Below are 1,838 nucleotides of genomic sequence, written 5' to 3' on the forward strand. Positions count from 1 at the left end.
GCTCGGGGGTCTGAGCCGCCTCGCGCGGCTGCAGGTACGGTCTTCAAGGGATTCCGGGAGCCGGACATCCACTTCCTCCCCTCGTACAAGTTCGACATCGGCAAGGACACCTATGACAGCACCTCCAAGCAAAGGACGCCCTCCTACACGGTGAGGGCCACCCCGCCGCCGGGCGAGAGCCTCCTCCTATGGCGAGACACCCCGCGGCGGTGAGAGCCCCCCAGCGCGACCAGAGCTCGACCGCGCCCCGCGGCCCCGCCCGGCTCCGGGTCGCGTCGCCCCTCCTCCCGCACTCCGCTTGGCCGGGCTGCACTCAGGTGACCGCTGTGGTGCAGACCCCAGGTGTCCCCTGAGGCCGGCCAGGTGCAGACTGCTTCGGAGCAGGGTCCCCTCGGCCAGAGCCCGGGCTGACAGGGCAGGCACAGGCTGTCCCGCGACCACAGCTCGGGCGGCGCCCTGGCACTGGGCCTCCGGTTGAGTCCGGGCTTGCGGTGCGCATGGTAACAGCCCCAGAGTGCAGGTCCCAGCGCCGGCCCTCGGCTTGACGGTGATGTGGGGCCTGGGCCCCGCCCACCTCTGAGCCTTCGTTGGCTCTTGATGTGGCCTTCTTCAAGGGTGCTGACGGTCTGACCCCTAGGGACCCTCAGAAGCCGGGCACAGGGCACACGCCCCGAGGCTCACACAGCTTCTTGAGCGAACCTGCACGTGGGGCTCCAGCACCCTCCCCAGCAGGCACCTGGGGGAGGAAAGGGGCCCCGTGGTGCCCTGTGGCCTCTCCTAGTTCTCTGCCCGACCCGAGGCCCCAGGCCCAGAACTGGTCACCTCCTGCACAGCCTCCATCGGGTGGAGACAGTACTGCCTGCAGGGTCTTCAGAGCTGGAGAAGGGGCCCACCCTTTCCTGAGGGGCTCAGTAAACCAGCCATGGTGGCAGCACTGAGACCACCCAGAGGACCGGGAGCGCGGCTCCTGGGGGGTGCTCCAGCGGGGTCCGGCCCGGGTCTGTCTGGGGAGAGGCAGGCACATGGCTGAGTAATTGGCCCGTGTACCCGGTCTCCTGCAGGACCGGGTCATGTACCGGAGCCGGCACCAGGATGACATCTATCCAGTCAGGTACTCGTCCTGCCCCAGCATCAGGACGTCCGACCACCGCCCAGTGTATGGCCTGTTCCGTGTCAGAGTGAGGCCCGGGAGAGACAAGTTAGTGTCTGGTGCTACCGGCTGGTGGGGCCCTGGTGGGGTAGGTGGCACAGTGGGGGCATGTGCAGTCCAGATGTGTGCAGCTGTGTTGAGTGGTTCGGGTGGGAAGACCTGGGGTGCCAGAGAGCCGTGCCTGGGGCCTTCGGTGACGTGGGGCCTCCTGGCAAGGGAGGGGGGGGCAGGTCCCTGGGTTCTCAGGGTGCGTGCTCTGAGGTGGCGTGGAGGGTCCGGCGGGAGCAGATGCCACTCAAAGTGTGTGCCCTGCCTCTTTTCCGCTCTGAGGCGGCCACTGGCCTGCGGTGCCTGGGCCAGAGGGCGTCATGGAGAAGCGGGCCGTGAGCCCACAGGCGGACGGGGTGGGACAGTGTTGAGAGATGAGGGCCTCTGGGCAGTTCCCAGGAACGGGGCAGGTGCACACACACACGCACGAGAGGCCACAGCAGACAGGTGCCTGAGCCAGCGCTGGCTGCTGTGGCGCGGGGTGTCCCAACGGCCCTCCCCCCACAGCATCCCGCTGGCTGCCGGCAAGTTTGACCGGGAACTGTACCTCACGGGAATCAAAAGGCGGGTTTCCAAGGAAATTCAGAGACAGCAGGCACTGAAGAGCCAAAACTCCAGCACCATCTGTACGGTTTCCTGA

The 1,838-nt window shown here is 67.2% G+C and overlaps 1 protein-coding gene across 1 annotated transcript in view; it reads left to right on the forward strand.

Moving 5' to 3' along the window:
- Positions 1-1,838, forward strand: part of INPP5E (inositol polyphosphate-5-phosphatase E) — a 13,452-nt gene extending 11,614 nt beyond the window's left edge. Inside the window, exons 5-7 of the mRNA XM_007947034.1 lie at positions 35-150; positions 1,062-1,198; positions 1,706-1,838. Coding sequence (XP_007945225.1) covers positions 35-150; positions 1,062-1,198; positions 1,706-1,838 — 386 coding nt within the window. The remainder of the gene's footprint in view (positions 1-34; positions 151-1,061; positions 1,199-1,705) is intronic.

This window comes from Orycteropus afer, unplaced genomic scaffold (genome assembly GCF_000298275.1).
Source record: "Orycteropus afer afer isolate SDZICR_OR568_19922 unplaced genomic scaffold, OryAfe1.0 scaffold00174, whole genome shotgun sequence".
Taxonomy (NCBI): Eukaryota; Metazoa; Chordata; class Mammalia; order Tubulidentata; family Orycteropodidae; genus Orycteropus; species Orycteropus afer.